General features: G+C 39.6%; 2 protein-coding genes across 4 annotated transcripts in view; both read left to right on the top strand.

The window, feature by feature from the left end:
- Positions 1-4,821, top strand: part of BMP5 (bone morphogenetic protein 5) — a 174,197-nt gene extending 169,376 nt beyond the window's left edge. The window contains exons 7-8 of the transcript XR_010728200.1: positions 4,223-4,596; positions 4,766-4,821. The gene's annotated coding sequence lies outside the window, so the exon portion shown is untranslated. The remainder of the gene's footprint in view (positions 1-4,222; positions 4,597-4,765) is intronic.
- Positions 1-18,583, top strand: part of HMGCLL1 (3-hydroxy-3-methylglutaryl-CoA lyase like 1) — a 326,458-nt gene that overhangs the window by 17,737 nt on the left and 290,138 nt on the right. Inside the window, exons 1-2 of one of the 3 annotated variants that reach the window (XM_066252811.1) lie at positions 4,779-4,851; positions 12,006-12,060. The exons of the other annotated variants lie outside the window; for them this stretch is intronic. Of the exons in view, the coding sequence (XP_066108908.1) occupies positions 12,046-12,060 (15 nt within the window). The 5' untranslated portion in view covers positions 4,779-4,851; positions 12,006-12,045. Of the gene's footprint in view, positions 1-4,778; positions 4,852-12,005; positions 12,061-18,583 lie in introns of those variants that run through there. 3 annotated transcript variants of the gene reach the window in all.

The following is an 18,583-nucleotide window of genomic DNA, read 5'->3' as shown; positions in this document are numbered from 1 at the left end:
CGTTTATTTAAATATTAGCATGCAGTCATGGAAACACCCTCTTTGACTGGATAGTCATGAATATATCATATTTAGAGGGCCATTATCCCTGCACTATTTCTCTTGGTATTACTTGTTACAGATGATCGAAAATATGTTGGTTCTTTTCCAGACACAGATGCTTAGTAGCAGATCTTAACTAAATATAACATGTATTTTATAGTCCATAATTTGGTTCTTAGACCTGCTTTTAAAATTCTAAATAACCATATTAGACTGAAAAAAAATTTTTTTTATTTTACCATTTTAGTTGATTACATAAAAGGGTGACTATGTCTTGACTTCAGCTGCTTTTCAATTGTTCTTGCGCCATATTCTCACCATAGCTATGTTTCACCTCAAAGATTTATTAGCATCTCGGACATTTTATTATAAATGTTATCAAATAGGTGCTCTATGAAAATAAATATAGCAGGCCATTCTCTTTGCTATATCTCTTTAGTTCTCCAGATAAAGGGTGTTAAGAAGACACAGAGAGAAGTGATGGAGTTCACAGGGCTCAGTGATATTTCCCTAGGTGTTATATGGATCACCACATACTTGAGGACACCAGACACTTATTGTAGGTGCATAGGTCCAAATTTTTCCCAAAACACCTGTAATTAACTCCATGTAACATGAAATAGATCCGTATTAGTTGGCTTATAAAATAACCTGTCTATTAATATTATATTTAGCCCTTATATAGTCTAATACAGTTACTTCCTACCTTTTTCATCTTATGGCACATATGAACTAATTACTAAAATTCTATGCCATATCAAATTTTTTTTTTAAATTTTTTCTGCTCTGACAAAAAAAGATAAAATTTTGATTTACATATATAAAAATAAGAATAGTAATTACCTACCCTTTTTGCTCCAAAGTGACTTTTTAAAAAAATCAGATGACTATATTTGTATATAAGGATTTCTGGTACCAAGAATTAACCAATCATCCATGGCCTGTTGGCTCAGTGGTAGAGCGTCAGCCTGGCATGTGGAAGTCCTGGGTTTAATTCCTGGTCAGGGCACACAGGAGAAATGACTATCTGCTTCTCCGCCCTTCCCCTTCTTCTTTCTCTCTATCTCTCTCTTCTCCTCTGGCATCCAAGGCTCCATTGAAGCAAAGTTGGCCCTGGGTGCTGAGGATGGGTCCATGGCCTCCACCTCAGGCATTAGAATGGCTTTGGCCACAGTGGAGCAATGCCCCAGATGGGCAGAGCATCACCCCCTGGTAGGCGTGCCGGGTGGATCCCCATCAGGCACATGCGGAAGTCTATCTGATTGCCACCCTGCTTCTAACTGGGGGAAAAAATACAAAAAAAATTAACCAATCAGGTGCCACCTTATTTTGCAACATGACCAATAAGATGGACTCTCTTATATAACCTATATATCAATAGTTATGGTTCAAAACTGGGTATTCCTACCAAATGACTATCGTTGTGTTGGCTGTTGTCACTTTCTTTTTTAATTTTACAATCTAAGGGAAAAGAGGTCAGTGCACCTGACTAAATAGTTAGGTATTTTATGTTTTTAAAAAGCCTTGTGTCACACTGGTTGAAAATCTCTAGTCTAATAGGTACTACACTCAATATTTATGGCTTTGCTGGAAATATCATTTCCCTCCTCATCCCTCCTCCATCCCGAGAAAGAAATCTCAGGTAAGGGAACCACACATAAAAATGAAGCCCACTCCCATCCTCAGCCTCCTAACTCCTGTTTCTCTACTATTTTTGGCATAAATTCCTGAAATTGTACATTTAATTTATGTGTGAAATTTCTTATTCTGAAGGAGCCATAGCTGAACTCTAGAGACAGCTGTAATGTTGGATCTGCCTGTCAGTCCATTATGGCTAATTGCTGTTGTGAGTTAGGTACTGGCTAGACATTTAATATACATCATTTCCTTCTATTCCTACTAGTCAAAGTGAGCATTTTTGTCCTCAATTATCGATAAGTAAATTGAGAGCCCTAAATGATAATTAAAGGATGGGGTTAGAATCTACATCTGCTACAATTCAAAATAAGTCCTTTATAAACTATGCAATATGTTCTCTAGCAATGTTAAAATAATTCTAGTACTTACCTCTGTTGTTATATTGGATTAGAAAATGTAGTCTTCCCTTCAGGAAATTTTAAGTTTTTTGTTTGTTTGTTTTGGTGTAATTACGGTACTGCTTTGTGACTGGGAACATTATATGAAGGATATGACTGCTTTAGGTGCCTCTATTTTTTTCTCAAGTCATTAGAATATAGAATATATTTATATATACTTACACATGAATTTCATCTACTTTGAAGGGACATTCTTTTATTTTGAATAAAATTTTTATTTTTACTTTTGTAGTCCCCATACTGTCACTCATAGAAATTTGCATGTAACAGGCACTCAGTAAATTCAACAAATGTTTATACAACAAATTACATTTCCAGTTGACTTTGGAAACAGGTCAAGTAGTTAGAAAACTATATGAATTTTTTTACGCAATGTTTTTTATTGTTTATATAGAGTGAATGTATATGGACACAAATTTCTCTCTATTGTTCATTCTGTAACTCACAATTTTAAATCATTCTTCCAAGGACTTTTCTCCATAAATTTTTTTTAAAAATTTTATCCAGTTCAATGAAATAGAGAATCTTTTACGAAAGTGTGGAAGTATTTTGCCCGAGAAAAGGGCTTATGGGTGTGTGACAACAGGGGATGTTTGATTTAGATAAAAATTAGACCAAATGAGACAAAAACAATGCTTACTATGAAATTGTAGTGATTTATTAAGTAGTGTGAGGTGACTTTTTAAAAAAAGTAAGGATATCTTAACTCCTCTCTTTCTGCCACACACATATACACCCACGTACCACAAATCTTACCTAAACGCATGTATGCTAGAGATTTTTCCAGGCATAAATTTATAGAATTAATTAACTGTTCTTGTGGGATGCTGCTATACTATCTTCTTCCATTCAAAATCCACTAACCAGGTGAGCATTGCATCAAATCCCGGGGCTTCCATAACAAATGGAACAGAGGTCTCAAAGGGCTCTTGGTTCCATGGAGGGGATGGGTAGTAAAAGATTATTATAAGATACTATTTTTAAAACACTATGAAAGGTGATAAATGGAGCATTTAGAAGAGGCATCTAACCCAGGGAAAACTTGGAGAAAGCAGCATTTATGCTGAATTTTGAACCTTTTAAAATTAGTTGTTTGTAGTGCCATGTTCAGTTGCATTAATTAGCCTCAGCAGATCATGTACCTTAATGAAAGGGAATGCTTGAGGAAAGTGAATGCTTTTAGGATGTGAAATGCCTCCCCAAAGCATCTCTTCATCTCCCAAGCCATCTTCCTAGACCCAGATAACAGCTCCTGACAAGACACTGTAAACATCTCCTAACTAGTTGATATCCACTATGCCTCCTGATATCTGTTTTCCACATTCCAGTCAAGTAATAGGCTTGTATATCGTGTACTTTCCTGCTAAAAAAAAACAAAATTTTAAATGACTTCCCAGAGTCCTTAGGAAAAAGAGGACACTGCTGTGAAGGGCTGATGAGTGCCTGTGATCTGCTGCCTCCCCACTTCTTGAGACTCATCTGGCAAGACGCTCCAGTCTCTTTCTGCAATTGGCATACCTGCCCTCTTAATCCGTTGCATTTATCATTCCAGCAGACTGCGGATTCAAAGCGCCCTCTGCCATCTTCCAGCTGTTTGTTCTCTGGCAAGTTGCCTAACTTCTCTATGCTTCAGTTTTCCATCTGTAACATGAGGGTGACGATATCCCCATTTACCTCTTAGTGTAAAGGTTATCCAAGTATATATGTAGGGACAAATATTTCTGGTTCTCTGCCCTAATGACCGTTTTAAATATGAAAATACTTTATACTGAAAGGTAGTTTATTATTTCATGCATTTAATACTTAAATAAGAACAATAAAAGAGTTACAAAAACTAGATTATAAGAGAGTTTTATAATAAAATATTAATAAAAATATTAATACTTGAAAAAAACAATAAAATTCTTATTTAAGATATTTCCATATTGCTTCCTTCTCTTTTTTATTTTTGGTTAAAGAGACAGAGACAGAGAGATAATAGATATGGACAGACAGACAGGAAGGGAAATAGATGAGAAACATCAATTCTTTGTTGCAGCACCTTAGTTGTTCACTGATTGCTCTCTCATATGTGCCTTGATCAGGGGGCATCTAGCAGAGCGATTGACCCCTTGCTCAAGCCAGTGACCTTGGACTCAAGCCAGCGACGTTGGACTGAAGCCAGCAGCCATTGAGTCATCTCTGATCCCACGCTGAAGCTAGCAACCCCTCACTCAAATTGGATGAGCTGTGTTCAAGATGATGAGCCCAAGCTCAAGCTGGCGACTTCGGGGTTTCACACCTGGGTCCTCTTTGTCCCGGGCCAATATTCTATCCACTGTGCCACCATCTGGTCAGCCTCCCTATTGCTTCTTGATTGGTGTCCTAACTTGGAGTTTCTCACTTTTATCTGAGCATCGTCAGCTGTGTGATTTATCCTTAACCATCTTTTCACTGTAGGAGTAGGAATCCTACAAAGGTATAATGAGTTTTATGAAATTAATAAGTAAATATTACAAGCATAGTTCTGTCAAATTTTTTTTCACCTATGGGCAGAATGAACATCACTATGCGTGCTTAGAATATGCTGTTGCACAGATGAATGTTAAAAAAGAGTAAGGAATATAAACTTGTGATTTCCACATTAGGCGCTGCCCAGGCACCCACCTTAGAGAGAACCCTGATTACGAGTGCCATTTAAACAACTGGCTCACTGAACTCAACAAAAAATTAGGTAGGTATTGGTTTGGCTAAACTGGTGTGAACCAACTGACTCTCATCACTGTGTAGGGAGACACATAATAGAAACTAAATGCTTTAAACTATTTTTATTTATGGAGAGCCTCATGATATGTAGGAAAGTATATTAGACATTTGTGTATTCTATACATTATTACATTTAACTCTGATCCTATCTTTCCTTCCTTTCCTAGGTCTATACTGGCAAAATCCATTATACATTACACTTCTAAAAAATCAAAGCAAATGAAACCAAGACAAGATAAAAATTGGTCACATATATATTTTAAAATCAAATGAATTCTCAGACAAAAAATACTTAAAATAGTTTTCTCTATTTAATTTTTTTCATCACATATAATTTAAAGGTAGGTAAAATGAGAAGTTTTTAATACCATAGTCTTCTGGATCCAAGAGAGTCATCAGTCCAAAATTGGCAATGGTTCCAGGCAAATTTAGAAAATTCTCTCAAAGAATTGTCAACATTTCCTTTTAGAAATGTGTTAAGTACTTTCCAAATGGATCTTTCACTGTTATACCCAGATTTTATACTGTGTACCTTATTCAAACTTTCTCCTGACCTTTGTTTATCTACACTTTGAAATATTTGCACAATTCTCTAATTAAGTATCAGAAAATATAAAAGATACTCTCTCACTTTTTAATGTCTAAAGAAAAAAGTCTAGTTACATACCATTCTGTCTTCTAACAAGTACCCTGAGGCTTATGTACACTTATGAGTTTAAGTTGAACACTTGTTAGAGAAATGCATTTATACTTGGGATAAAGCATAAAGGCAGTGTTCAAAGAAGAAGCTCATCCTCAGGATTGGCCATAAAAAGAAAAAAAAGTTACATAATTTGCGCTATGTCAAAGGAGGGTAAAGCCATCTTTAAGAAATGTTACTAATCAGTATGTAGTGTTTCTCTTTGTTATTGATGTTGTGATAAGCCATAAATCCTGGGAGCACTTATCTCTTCTATATGTGTCATGTGCCCCCTCCCCCCACTCTTACTCCCCTTCCTTGCCTGCCTTTACCTCATTCCTTTAACTGGTCTTAGTAAAATACTTCTTGCTGACTTAATGGGTAGAAGGCATTGATCAAACTCTTTAAAAACACAGAACTTTCAAAATAAGAAGCATGAATTTGGCTGTGTCATGGCTGTTGAACAGAACAGTAGTGTGTGAGGTTTGACATTAAGGCAACACTGTGGGAATATGGAATGGTCCAGTGGAACGAGTTATGAATGTGAACCTATATCTAAATTTCAGAAAGGTCTTACCACAGGCCCTTTAATCATGGCACTTTTCAAAAGAATCAATGTATGTTTCTTCTCTTCAAAAAGAAGATGGGTAATCCACCCATGTTATGTTTTCCAACTCTTTGGAACATGGTAGTGAATAACTTTTCTAATGCTATTGATTTTGCGGTAGGACTACATAAATTCTACAGAAAACACTGTAAATAGACCTTTAAAAATTGGAAAAAGTGGGAAGAAAGTTTCTCTCTATAACTTTTTATAACATGAAAAAGCTTGTCTCCTCTTTAATGAGCTTTTCACCATCTTGCTAAGGTAACCATTTCAAAGCTTTAGCTGCCTTCTCTTATCCTTCCTGTTCTTTATTTTTATAATCTAGACTGCATTCCTTTTCTTAAACACATTGAAGATGTTTTAAATGATGCAAACAAAATAACACTGTGTTAAACTGAATTTCATTTACTTATGTGGAGATAAGTGAATTATGTGGAAGTTTAATATAAAAATACATAAAGAATGTTAAGTTTAAAAAGATAACTGAAGCCCTCACTGGTTGGCTCAGTAGACAGCATCTGGCTCGGTATGTGAAAGTCCTGGGTTCGATCCCTGGTCAGGATACACATGAGAAGTAACCATCAGGTTTTCTTCCCCTCTCTCTCCTCTTCCCTCTTCTCCTCTCTTCTCTTCCCTCTCCTCTTCTCTCTCTTCTCAACTCGCAGCCAGTGGCTCAAGTGGTTCAAGCATCAAGCCCAGATGCTAAGGATAGCTCAGTTGGTCCAAGGGTGTCAGCCTTAAGCACTGAGGATGGCTTGATTGATTCAAGCACTGGCCCCAAATAGGGGTTGCTGGGTGGATCCCAGTCAGGGTGCATATAGGAATCTAACTCCCATCCTCTCACTTAAAAAAAAATATATAACTGAGTATTTAAGACATAAAAACCTTAGTAATGAGGAGTAAAATGCTGTTTTAATTTATAGAAAATGTTAGGTCACTATGAGAGAGACTTCTAATTTATTGAGGCCAAATCAGGTCAAGTTTAATAAAAAAAAAAAAAGTCTTAGATTTTTGGATGAATCGTTTGTGGTAGCTTCTAAAATAAGTAATCTTTGCTATTCTCATTTTGTGAATTAGAAGGATTTTTGTCTTCTAATATAATTTCATATGGTTTTTTATATTTATAAAAACTACAAAAATAGCTTAGACAAGTAGAGAATTTGGTTAAGTATTAGTATAAGGATGGGATTATTGAAAGGAATATATCAAGCCTGACCAGGCGGTGGCGTAGTGGATAGAGCATCAGACTAGGATGTGGAAGGACCCAGGATCGAGATCCCAAGGTTGCCAGCTTGAGCACGGGCTCATCTGGCTTGAACAAAAAGCTCACCAGCAAGGGGTTACTCGATCTGCTGAAGGCCCGCAGTCATGGCACATGTGAGAGAGCAATCAATGAACAACTAAGGTGTCACAACGAAAAACTGATGATTAATGCTTCTCATCTCTCTCCCTTCCTGTCTGTCTGTCCCTATCTATCCCTCTATCTGACTCTTTCTCTGTCCCTGTAAAAAAAAAAAAAAAAAGAAAGCAATCAATGAACAACTAAAGTGTCGCAATGCCCAACGAAAAACTAATGATTGATGCTTCTCATCTCTCCATTCCTGTCTGTCTGTCCCTATTTATCCCTCTCTCTAAAAAAAAAAGAAAAGAAAAAGAAAAAAAAGAAAGGAATATATCAAGGGCAACAGAAATAGATAATAGACAGTTGAAGAAGGAAATAAAATGTTCTAGCTTTAGAAAGAAGGCTTTCATCAAGAATGAATGCCATCCACCAAAAGATGGCATTTCTGTGTTATATACATATGTTTTGGGGTTAAAATGGTTAGCCTTAAGTATTTTTAAATCAAATCATGGTTGTAGGGGAGAAACCAATCTGTAATCTCTACCATCATACAGAGGCAGGAAGCGCTTAGTGTGGAAGCTGAACAAGCCATGTGAAATACCTGAAACATCACTCATATAATTTATATCTTTTAAGTGTTGCCATCTTTGAATACTGTCCTTAGTCATAAATAATCCTGAGAAGTTCTGGGCCAGGAGGAGATCCTGGAGCAAAATGAGAGATTCTGAATAGGTGAAGCGCACTGAAGGGGACCGATTGAGTTCCAAGGAGACATTTCATTCGTGTTTAGGGTCTTCCCTCCTGGCAGATATGGGTATCAGAACAATCACGAGGCTGACTGGGGGGTTCTGTTTTATAATGTCTGTGACCACTGAGTAGAAGGTGGTACATCAATGTATCCTCTGAATTATAATGAAGCCAATGTCTGCTAAAAAGAATGCTTATTAATTTATTGTTTCCAAATTGAAAATATCAAACTAAACAGTTTAGAATTCATTTTTGGATTAGACCATGGAAATATCCAGGCTAAGAAAACTTATAGTACTAGAAGGAAGAAACTTTTATAATAGAAATGTGCAAAGTTTTATAGCTTTTAACCTGTAAGTACTAAATACACAGTGGTGATGGCTTTGTGCTTGTAAAGCCAGAAGGCACGGCCACGGCCACTATCACAGCAGCCTTCTGGCCCATGCAGGTTTGCATTGGATTCGGACAGTCGGTAAAGAAACCATGGAGCCAAAAACTGGTGGGCCATAGTCTTTAATCTAGCTTGCACCGGCGGGCAAGTAAAAATACACACTGGGCTCCAAAACCCAGTCACATTCAGTGCTCACAAAGCTACTGATTTATCCGAGTTTCCTAGAATCAAAGGTTTCTAGCTCAACAGCCTTATTCTCCTCAGTTCCCCATTTCCTTCCTTATCCCAGATACAAACTCTGTACAAACTGGCATCTCACTCAGTACTCCGCCATCTTGGCTGCTTTTCCTGGCCTTCTCCACGTGGCCTCCTCCCGCTGCTGGCTCTATTCTCTCTGCTCTCTCATGCTAACCTCAGGAACCAAGCACCAAACTCCCGCTTCATTCCCATTTTATAGTGTAGAAATCCAAACCCTTAATCCAATATACATAATAGGGAAGTCTCTAATACAAAGTCACTTCTCTGAGGCATGATAGGATTGTACCACTTTACACCAAAAAGGGTGGGACAGGCTTAATCCCAAAACCAAGCCTCAGGCTACAACAATTCTCAACACACATTAATATCACCTGGGCAATGGCCTCTTTAACAAAGTGAGCATAATACATTTTATCTGCCCAACAATCCACCCCTATGCTCACTTTACTACCCACCAATTTACATCACCAGCATCCTCGTGCAAGGAAATTAGGCATTATACAGATTACAACAGCAAAAATCATACAGTTTCAACAATTACAAAGGTACACTTCACCAGTCTCTGAGCACTTTGCCCAAAGCACAAAATGTCCTAGGCCTATGGGAAAGGCTTCCCGGGGCAGAGGAGTGCTTCCAGCAAAGCCACCCCCCACCCCCATCAGGGTATTTCACATTGTCCAAAATCCATAATCCGTAAGTCCATCCAACAAAGGAGCCAATGCCCACTCCGGTCGTAGTCCAGGAAATCAGTCCACACACATGGGGCATCAGCCACCTCCTTCATCCCTGCCGTCCTGGCAGGTCTTACACTGTCCCAAAGAGGGGCACGTGGCAATGGCAGTCAGCATTTCCATCTCTGCTCCGGAAAGCATGTCCAGCCCTATGTCCCCAAATCGCAGACCTACCGGGGCCGCAGTAGGTGCTCCTTCCAGCTGGGCTCTCATCTTATGGAGACTGCGGATTGCAACTCCAGCCCGATTCTCCTCATCCTCCAAAGTGGGACTGAAAACACCAGCTCCGGCTGCCGGGCTCGAGCCTCCGTCCACTGCCGCCTTCTGCTCCGCAGACCTTGCAGCTCCGGACTTGGCTTCAGCCTCAGCCTCGGCCCCGGCTTCAGCCTCAGCCTCAGCCTCAGCCTCAGCCCCGGCCTCCTGCCGCTGCTGGCTCTCCGCAACATCCAGGGCAAGCTGCAACTCACGAACCTCTGAATCCTCCTCCAGTGTTTGCTCCATTTCCAGGCGAATCTCGTGAACCTGGTTGGCCTCCTCCTCCAGCATTTCCTCCAGCTCCAGGGTCAGCATCGGTTTCTCCTGTGTTTGCTCCAACTCCTTCCACTGCTCGGTTTGCAGGTCCCGGGCAGCCTCTTCCACAGAGCTCTCGGTTTCCTCACGCATGGCTGTAAAAGTCAGCCAGCCTACGATCCCCAAGAGGACAGCCATGGGGAACCCTAACACTAGCCAGTCCTCTACTCCAACACTCAAAGATGGCAGCTCCATACCGATCTCCGAATCCTGCCACAGACTACGCCAAATGTAAAGCCAGGAGGCACGGCCAGGGCCAGCATCAGAGCTGCCTGGCTCATGCAGGTTCGCATTGGATTCGGACAGTCGGTAAAGAAACCATGGAGCCAAAAACTGGTGGGCCATAGTCTTTAATCTAGCTTGCACCCGGTAGGCAAGTAAAAATACACACTGGGCTCCAAAACCCAGTCACATTCAGTGCTCACAAAGCTACTGATTTATCCGAGTTTCCTAGAATCAAAGGTTTCTAGCTCAACAGCCTTATTCTCCTCAGTTCCCCATTTCCTTCCTTATCCCAGATACAAACTCTGTACAAACTGGCATCTCACTCAGTACTCCGCCATCTTGGCTGCTTTTCCTGGCCTTCTCCACGTGGCCTCCTCCCGCTGCTGGCTCTATTCTCTCTGCTCTCTCATGCTAACCTCAGGAACCAAGCACCAAACTCCCGCTTCATTCCCATTTTATAGTGTAGAAATCCAAACCCTTAATCCAATATACATAATAGGGAAGTCTCTAATACAAAGTCACTTCTCTGAGGCATCATAGGATTGTACCACCTTACACCAAAAAGGGTGGGACAGGCTTAATCCCAAAACCAAGCCTCAGGCTACAACAATTCTCAACACACATTAATATCACCTGGGCAATGGCCTCTTTAACAAAGTGAGCATAATACATTTTATCTGCCCAACAGTGCTCATTCAATAGTTGAAATGGGAAACAGAGAAAAAATAGCTCACATTCCAGAGTTTGGTATTTCAGTTTGTATATGTCTGAATACCAGATTGGTACGAAAACCAATATCGCATTATGACTTACCTGGAAATGAAAGTTTCGCAATGAGTAATTTTACTCAATAACAGAGTGTAATTTTCCAGTAATTATCATCAGCCATCCATCCATTTTGTATCCTTCACCACCTGAGATTTACAGATAGCAGGTATAATCACAGTGCTTTGTGTTCTGGTAGTTTTTGTCTTAGCTCTTTTAACATAATAGTAGGTTCTTTTCTTATTTTGAAACCAGTAAGCTTTCTCAATTGTGTCCTGCAAGAAAGAGGCAAAGTCCAAAGTTGATTTAATTCCTTTGAGTCCTTTAATTTTATGTAAGGCTTTCTCTTTGCCATAAAATCAGTTTCAGATCAATTCAGTGCTGCCTTATGTAGATTTGAATCAAGGAATCAAGACCAAATACTTATTTTATATTTTACACATTTGAAAACTCAAGGGTAAGCATATTTTTAGCTGGACTTTCTCTTTCTAAATTCTTAGTCGTCCTATGCTTTAGGAAATGGAAAAGAAACTAGCATTGGCATTCTACATGGTGTAGTTTGGATCTTTGATTTATCTGGCTTCCGTTCACATGCTAAAGATTTGGCATAGTGAGGCCAAGACCATTATAAAGAGACCCCTTGCTTCTGAAATACTGGGAGCATTATGTTCACAATGCAAGAAAGCTGAAAAACATTACTTTCATTATAATTGGAGCTGCTATAACAATCCTGTAGACATACTGTTTATATCTGGATTTATTTTTCCCAATAATTCGTTGTAAAGGCCTTACATTTTTATTTTGTAGATGGCTGAAAAAATTGGTTAAATGAAATCAAGATGTGCTGATGCCAGAAAGATGTGTAAGCAATGAAATATGATGACTTAGAAAGTAGGTTTTGTTCCTACATCATCCAGGCTTACCACTTACACTATTCACATACATTGGATACCTGCCATATTTCTACTCTGCAGTAGGAAGAACTGGCCCAGAAGCTTCCTCTTTGTATATTTATGTGGGTGGTAAAGGAAATCCTCTGGAAAAGTTACTTTGGTAAAAGTTATTGTAATTTTTATGCAACTAGATCTAAATACTCATAGAAATTTTTAAATTATTTTTTAAATTGATTTATTTTAATTGAATTGAGCTGGTAGTTGAATGTCACATGGACAGACTCAGTAACAAATTTGGTTACCACTTAGGTGTTTCATTTAAGCATAATATTTTCTCATTATTGCTGACACATATTATTACTCTATACTGATCATTATTTACCTATTCTGCTGTGGCACCTATTCTCTGACACCAGCAAGGGGGTTTTCAATTCAGTGTAATTCCGACATTGACTACCCAGAATTAGTGTCAACCCCACAGGTTAAAGGCAAAGTTCTTCATGAGACTGGCCCCGCTCTTTGCTTCAGATGCTACCTGCAAGTCTCGGAGCCACCTGCATTTTTTATCAACCTGCTAAAAAGTCAGAGGTTCCCATACCTTCCACTCGGGTTTGATAATTTGCTAGAATGACTAACAGAACTCACCCAAAGCACAATGTTTAAGGTCACAATTTTGCTAGGAAGAGTACATACAGCTCAGGAACAGCCAAATGAAGAGGCACACGTAGATGATGTCTGGGGTGGGGTTAGGGTGTCCAAAGCTTCCATGCCCTTTTTTTTTCACTTTTGTAGATTCTTGGCATGTTACCCTCTCTGCGTATCAGTGTCTTCACTAACCCATAAGCACCACTGAGTTTATTGTTCAGAGTTTTTATTGAGGTTTCACTATGTGGGCATGGTTGATGAAATCATTAGCTATGTGATGAACTCAAACTCCCATTCTGTTCCCCTTGCAAAAGTTTGGGGTAGCCCAAGTTTCTAAGCTTGTGGTTGGTCCTTCTGGCCAGCCCCAGGTCCTGAAGCTATCAAGGAGCCCATCATGAGTCACCTGATTGTCATAACAAAGACACTCCTGTTCAAAAAATGTCCACTCAGGAAATCCAAGTATTTTTGAAACTCTAAGCCAAGAACCAGGAACAAAAACTAGAAAATCTTTATTATACCACACATATAGAAGTTTAACTAAAAGTTATTTAAGTGATCCTTTCAAAACAGTTATTGATTTATTTACTTATTTTTGTGGCAGAGACAGAATCAGAGAGAGGAACAGATAGGGACAGACAGACAGGAAGGAAGAGAGATGAAAAACATCAATTCTTCATTTCAGCTCCTTAGTTGTTCATTGATTGATTTCTCATATGTGCCTTGACCAGGGGGCTACAGCAGACTGAGTGACCCCTTGCTTGAGCCAGCGACCTTGCCTCAAGTTGGTGAGCCTTGCTCAAACTAGATAAGCCCACGCTCAAGTTGGCAACCTCAGGGTCTCGAACCTTGGTCCTCCACATCCCACTTTGACACTCTATCCACTGCACCACTGCCTGGTCAGGCGACAGTTATTTAGTGCTAATTTATTACAGAGAGACTAATAGTTTTCTAATTGGTCTTCTAGAATTATTATAACTGATTGAATTATTATATAAATAATAATAAAATAGAAAATGTCAATAAACCTTGAGGATTAAAAACATAACATTTTATATCATATAGTAAAATGATTTAAAAAATGGCTGCTACTAGAATATGCTTATTGTATTTAACATCACTTTTCTTTTAAAAATTTAAATATGTTTGAATTTGTGAAAAAGTAATTTTCCTTTTCTATGTTTTTCTATTATTTTTATCCAAATAGAGTTGACATTTAATCTTATATTAGTTTCCCATATACAGCATAGTGATAACTGTATGTAATTTACAAAGTGATCCCCCTGATAAATCTAGCACCCATCTGGCACCATACATAGTTATTACAGTATTATTTACTATATTCCCTATACTGTACTTTACATCCCTCTGATTATTTTGTAGCTTCCAGTTTGTACTTCTTAATCTCTTTACCTTTTTTACCCAGCTCTCCAGCCCCCTTCCCATCTGGCAACCATCAGTTTGTTATTTGAATCCATGAGTCTGTTTCTGTTTTGTTTGTTAATTCATTACTATTATTTTTTTAGATGTCACATATAAGTGAAATCATATCATAGTTGTCTTTCTTTGTTTGACTTAGTTCACTTAGCATAATACCCTCTAGTTCCATATATGTTGTTGTGAATGGTAAAATTTTATTATTTTTCATGATCAAGTAATATGATAGATGCAGCACCACTGAATATATGCAGCACCACCTCTTCGTCCATTCCTCTATCAATGGATGCTTAGTTTGCTTACATATCTTGATTATTGTAAATAATGCTTCACTGAACATAGGGATGCATGGAGGAAAATATTTGTCAATGATATATCCAATAATATTTATAAATAGCCTGCCCTGTGGTGGCGCAGTGGATAAAGCGTTGACCTGAAATGCTGAGGTCGCCGGTTTGAAACCCTGGGCTTGCCTGGTCAAGGCACATATGGGAGTTGATGCTTCTAGCTCCTCCCCCCTGTCTCTCTCTCCTCTCTCTCTCTTTCTCTCTCTCTCTCTGTCTCTCTCTCTCCCTATCTCTCTCCCTCTCTCTCTCCTCTCTAAAATGAATAAATAAAATTTTTAAAAAATTTATAAATAACTCATACAACTTAACACCAAAAAACACAATCAATCAATTAAAAAAAAAAAAAAACGGGCAAAAGATACGAACAGACATTTCTCCAAAGAAGACAAATGACCAATAGATAAATGAAAAGATGCTTAATGTCACTAATCATGAGAGAAATGCAAATTAAAAACACAATGAGAAATCACCCCACACTCTTTAGAACGGCTATATCGTCAATAAATCAACATACAGTGAGTGTTAGTGAGGATGCGGAAAAAGAGAACTCTCTTACACTGTTAGTAGGATTGCAAATTTGTGTAGCCACTATGGAAAACAGTATGAAGATTCCTCAAAAAATTAAAAATAAAATGACCTTTTGACCTAGTAATTCTACCTCTGAATCTTTATCCAAAGAAATCTAAAATACTACTTTAAAAAGATATATGCTACCCTATGTTCTGTTTTCTTATGTTATTGCTCTTTAGTTTTTCAGTTCTTCTAATGTGACCAATAGTAAATATAAATACTTATCTCAGTAAGGAAATTTGAAATAAGCAAATTTTTTATTAACTATTTCCAGTGAAAAGCTGTATTTTTCACTGCACTTTTTTCTGGGTTATCTGATTCTAATTCTGTGAGTGATCTGTGCCTTTATCTGTCCTGGAGTATTTCACAACCTTATGAGTTATAACTAGCAGTGATGCAAAATAATTCTTGTCTTTAGACATGCAAATAAACTCCATCTGATGTTCACTTGAATTACTCTACTATGAAGGATTCAGTTTGTGTCTATTTACAAATTCATTTCAGTATTCCTCAACTTAATTTGTAGTGAAGTGTGACTTTTAACAAACTAAAAGTACTTCTTGTATTTTGTTAAGACAAACGAGAACATAATTTTTAGGGAAATTATATGAAAGTTATTTATATGTTGATAACCCTAACATTTATATCTCTAATCTAGCTTTTTAGCCCCGATGTTAGATTCTGGGGTTTTTATCCTAAGCAACTGAAAGAATGGAATTGAAGAATTGACTGATATTAAAAAGGCTGCACATAGAGCTGATTTGAGGATGAATGTCCCAGATAATTAGATACGGTATATGAGGTTTGAATTCAATAGCAAAGTCTCAGTAGAAATAGAAATTGGGAACTATCAGTGTTTATATGGTATTTTATAGCCGGGGGGATTGAATAAGATAATTAAGAGTGGTCAGTGTAGATGGAGAAGAGAAAAAGAAAGAGCCCTGGGATCTGTACATCATTACATGCCTAGAGGTGTAGGTGTGTTGGGCCATCTGCCATTGTGAGACTGTGATAAATGGAATGGCCCACCATTTTCTGTCTCCACTGTTCCTTTACCGTCTGCCCAAATCCAACGAGAATCCACATGGCCGTGGTGCTGAGCACTGGCCTTATATCTGGCATAGGCAGCAGGATTCAGAACAGATTGGTATGGAGCGGCAGGTATTCTTGAGAAGTAGGGTAAAGGACTGGTTGTTGCGCCCAGTGGTGTCTGGTGTCCCATAGCTGTCCATTTGGGGACAATAGGCTGGCTATTTTTTACAGCCCTGAGAGAGGCTGCCCCAGGGTGAAAGCTCCAGGAAGAGCTGCAGGTGAAAGTTGAACACCAATGGCTCCTGGAACTGGGACAGTCACTGGAGAAAAAGCGGCAGATCCAAGAACTGCAGGTCAGGCTGAAGGCTAAGAACTAGCAATGGCTTGACATGGAGCGAGCTCTGGAGAAGGAGGCCAAACAGTTCACAAGTTGTAGTTTCCCTGGACATTGAATGTTGGCAGTTGCATTTTTTTGGAGGAACAACTGCAGGTTTAGCTTCAGGCTGAAAGCCAGCAGCCACAGGAGCCAAAAATGGAGCTGTGCCAGTGGTATGGCTCTGAGTTGGTAGGGGCAGGCGTTTTCAGCTCCTCTTCTGAGGATGAGGAGCCTTGGGCTGCAGCTGCCATCCACACACTCAGAGCCCAGCCAGTGGTTGCCCAGAAGGTAAAAACCTAGCAGCGAAGAGTCCCTCATGGGCAGCCACAGACTCCCCCCCCAGGTAATGGAGCACTCTGTGGTCTGGCCCTATACCCAGGCAGAGTTGTTGGAGTTGGGGGTGACAGTTCAGGCAGAAACCCACTGAGCCCCTGGTAGTCTGATTACTGAGATAGTGGGACGTAGGGGTGGATGGCATCATACTCACTGGAGCAAAGACAGAGAGATTGGCCACCCTTGCCACATAATCCTCCTTAAGGCAGCGTCTTTCAAGCTGCCATGATGGCAGGGATGAGGGGAGAGGCCTGAGGCTCTATGTGAACCTAGTCGCCTGTAATGGACCTTTACCTTGGTGATTTGCACAGACAGCTGGGCTGTGTATCATGGACTGACCCTTGGGCTGTGACCAGAGTGGGGCACCAGCTAGCTCCCTTGTTGAATGAACATGCCGCTTTTAGAAAGTATGGGAGACCCTGATGGCGGGGGCCTAGGTCTGGTAGAGGCCCTCCTGCACTGGAAAGCTTCTCTCCTCCAGCTGGAGAGATGCACCAAGGACACATTATGGTTTCCATGGACACAGCCTGAACTATACACGCCCTTCCACGTACCATGGAGTAGGGAGCTAGAGGTGGGCCTCCAGTCTGTGCCTTGGGAGAGTGCTCAGGGAGACATTGTGAAGGGCACCTTTGTAATTGTTGCAATTGTATAACTTGTGCTGTTGCTATAGTTTGTCTGTTTATGTAAAGTACTTCATTCCTCACACAGGGATACTTGTGATATAGATTGCAAAGTGAGCAAAAGGGGTGGAATGTTAGGTAAACGAGTGTGTTTTAGGCTTGCTCCCTTGTTTTGGGGCAGCACCATATGTGTATAGTCTATGGGAGGCCTCAGGTGCTTGCCCTCAGGGTGGCGGATTTCAAATTGTGGTCTGCCTGCCTCCACGAGGACAGGTGATTGTTTGCTGGAGAAGGGGTATTTCTGCCCGGCCTGTTTTGCTGGGGAGTGCTGAGGGGCTTGGGAGCCCTGCTGAGGCTGGTGGGGGCGGTGAGTCTGGAAGAGTCCAGAGAGAAAATTGAAAGCAGTCTTGTCTCCTTGCTTGTTTGTCTGCCATTGCAAGACTCTAATAAATGGAATGGCCCGCCATTCTCAGGCTCCACTGATCCTTTACTGTCTGCCCAAATTCAGTGTGAACCTGCATGACCATGGCAACAGCTACTGCATTTACAAGGTGAAACCAGCAAAGAAAACTGAGGAGGAGCAGCCACTAAGTTAGGAGGTAAACAGCCAAACTGTGTTATCTTGCAAGCCAGGTGTAAAAAGTGTATCAAGGAAATCAATCAAATGGCCCTGAGAGGTCAGTTAAGATGAGGGCTTAGAATCAATCCCTGGCTTTACCTATGTGGAAGTCATTATTACTCTTAATAAGAGAAAAAGGGTGAGGGCAAATACTTGACTGAAAGTCAGTATTAAAAAGTAATGGGAGGAGAGACAAATGCAGACTAGTCCATCTTTTAACTAACTTGTTTATGTCAGTGTCTCCGCAATCTGGAAGCTACAATGATCCCTTTAAAACCTAAGTCAGATATAATCACTCTCTACTACACACTCTCCCATCTCACTGAGAGTAAGGGCCAAATTCCAAATCCACCTTCTCCATTATTTTTCTCACCTTACCTCCTACTCTTTCTTAACTGGATCCTTTCTGTTTAGTCATCCAAGCCTCATTGCTAAAGCCTCTGCCTCAGCAGCTTTGTTCTTTTTTTTTTTTTTTTAGATTTTATTTATTCATTTTAGAGAGAGGAGAGAGAG

This window comes from Saccopteryx bilineata, chromosome 1 (assembly GCF_036850765.1).
Source record: "Saccopteryx bilineata isolate mSacBil1 chromosome 1, mSacBil1_pri_phased_curated, whole genome shotgun sequence".
NCBI lineage: Eukaryota > Metazoa > Chordata > Mammalia > Chiroptera > Emballonuridae > Saccopteryx > Saccopteryx bilineata.
This window is presented reverse-complemented; position numbering and strand designations above follow the sequence as displayed.